The sequence below is a fragment of the Mastomys coucha genome, unplaced genomic scaffold, assembly GCF_008632895.1.
Source record: "Mastomys coucha isolate ucsf_1 unplaced genomic scaffold, UCSF_Mcou_1 pScaffold6, whole genome shotgun sequence".
NCBI classification, from domain to species: domain Eukaryota; kingdom Metazoa; phylum Chordata; class Mammalia; order Rodentia; family Muridae; genus Mastomys; species Mastomys coucha.
The window spans coordinates 15576980-15579326 of NW_022196912.1; the positions used below are offsets into that span (position 1 = coordinate 15576980).

At 43.6% G+C, this 2347-nt stretch overlaps 1 protein-coding gene across 1 annotated transcript in view; it reads left to right on the plus strand.

Moving 5' to 3' along the window:
- Eif2ak2 (eukaryotic translation initiation factor 2 alpha kinase 2) overlaps nt 1-2347 on the plus strand; it is a 30350-nt gene that overhangs the window by 12409 nt on the left and 15594 nt on the right. Inside the window, exons 8-9 of the mRNA XM_031356301.1 lie at nt 719-753; nt 1929-1979. Of these exons, the coding sequence (XP_031212161.1) occupies nt 719-753; nt 1929-1979 (86 nt within the window). The remainder of the gene's footprint in view (nt 1-718; nt 754-1928; nt 1980-2347) is intronic.

Sequence of the window (2347 nt, forward strand, 5' to 3'; positions counted from 1 at the left end):
TCCTACCTTCCCTCTCTCCCTCCCTCCCTTCCTCTCTTTCCTTCCCTCCCTCCTTTCCTTTCTCCCTCTCTCCTTCCCTCCCTCTCTTCTTTCCTTTGCTCTCTCCATCCTCTCTTCCTCTTTCCCTCCTCCCTCCCTCCCCCTTTGCCCTCCCCATCCCTCCTTCCATTCTTCCCTGTGTTGGGATTCAAATTCTAGCTTCAGATATTCTGGCTCTGCCACTGAACTCTCTGCTGACCCTTACCTTTATCTTTTTTAACATTTCTATTATCTTCTCATTTTTCCTTGCCCATCCAACTGAATAATATTTGGTGTAGTTCCACTCCTATTTAGAATCAGAACTAAACTTAAAAATCAGGCGATTTGTTATAAAAATCCATCTATTTACTAAGAACTACAAATCTGTAAGAAAAAGGCAATTGATTCAGTGGAATAGATATGGTCTGAAGGGATTTGCTACACCTAAGCGAGCAGCAAATGGAAAAAGATGCTTTATTCCTCTAGGGATGAGGATAGTGCAAATCAAAACAGCCATTTGTTAGCATGCTGGTTCGTAGTACGCAAGTCTTGCAGTAAGTGTTGGTAGGAGACTCAGGGAAACATGTAGGAACCTGGTGACCTTACAGATTAAGGAACCTGTTTACTGGGCCAGCTCCCAAACCTGGTCATGGGGTCATGCTCTCCTCATCTGAAACAGCTTCCTTTCCTTTTGTTGCAGAATGGTCTCAGAGAAAGTAAAAGGAAATCAGAAGTGTGAGTATCAATCATTGTGTACTGAACATATTTCAGACTAGGAATCTCTTTCAGACTTCCGTCTATCAAATTCACCTATTGACTGTGGTATTAACAGAGCACTGTACATGTGTATTTGGGTGCTAGTTCAGAAGCAGTGGAAAGCTTGAAACCTTTCAACCAGTTTAGCAGGAGAAAAACACAGACACACACACTCACACACTCACATCTTTGTATCTGTAGATGCAAAGCCCTATGATGATGAAGCAGGTGACAGTGGTTTAGAGTGTCATTTTGAACAACACTATCAAAGATCTGGAGTTGAAAGTGTTTTTAAGGGAACTGTTGTGTTTCTTTTGTTTTTTGTTTTTTGTTTTTTGCAGATGGATGGGGTATAGATAGTGTAGTAACTTGTTTTTTGAAGAACACATTTTATATAAACCATTAGGAATTGGTTTCTTTCACTGAAGAATAAAGACATATCATTGGAACAGAAGGCGAGGTGATAGCAGGAACCACAACAAGCCACCAATGTTTTCTGAACACTACACTGAACAAAATACAACTCCTGAGGTGGATGGATGCAGAAATGGGAACTTGCCACATGATCCAGCTCACAGCTCCAGTGCCTGGGGTAGTGAAGAGGGGAGAGGAGAATTTGTGAGAGAGATTGGGAAAGAAGGGTAGCCATACCGCGAGAAGACAGCAGCTGGGTGAGGGGAGGAGGGGAGGAGGGGAGGAGGAAGACTCCAGTTGCTCCATCAGTCAAGATTCCTGGCCTGACAGAGGTCAGCAAGGTGAAGGCTTGAGGGTGAGGAGGCAGGGTGGCAACATGGCTTTCTGTGGCTAATTGTGGTGATGTTTGAACATCTCACTGCAGATGGCTCACCATCAGAGAGGTATGAGGGCTAGAGGGAGGGGACCCAGGAGACCTTCGTCCTAAGGACGTTCTGAGTCTGAAGAAAAGGAGATGATAGCATGCCAGTGGCAAGCATGTTCAGGTGAAAGTGACATGCAGGAAAGAACAGATGAGAATCAAAAGGAAGTGTTTTTCTGAAGAAGCTGAACACTCCCTTCCTGCTCCTCTGATGATTGATGCAAAGTAGAAAATGGCCGGTGGGTGGTTCGGAGCCTACTCTAAAGTTTTATAGGTTACAGTTTTTTGTCTGAGTTTTCCATTTTTGTCTCAATTTTAGAAAAGTGCCACCTAATGATGTGCTAAAAAATAAATATACCTTGGACGCCAGGTAAGTGGAGTTTGTCCAATGGTAAGTGTGCTCATGCAGTTGCTTGGGGTCGAATTATAAGTTGCATTTCCTCCCAAGTAATTAACAGCTGAGGCATAGTCAGGCCTACGGAGGGTTACGGTCTCTGAGAGAAGTAAGATTTAAGAATCCAAGTGCAACGTGTCAAATGCAGATTTCTGTCATGTTAGCAGGGTTTCTGATATCCATGGATGCTGTTAAAACAGAAAGCAAGTAGTACCTTATATCAGCAATTTAGAAGAAAAAAAAAGAGAGAAGAGATAGGGAAGGAAATAGGTGTAAAGGGAGGAGAGGGATGTCTGTGCGGATGGAGACAAGTCCATGTGGACCTGATCAGGATAGGGAAGGAG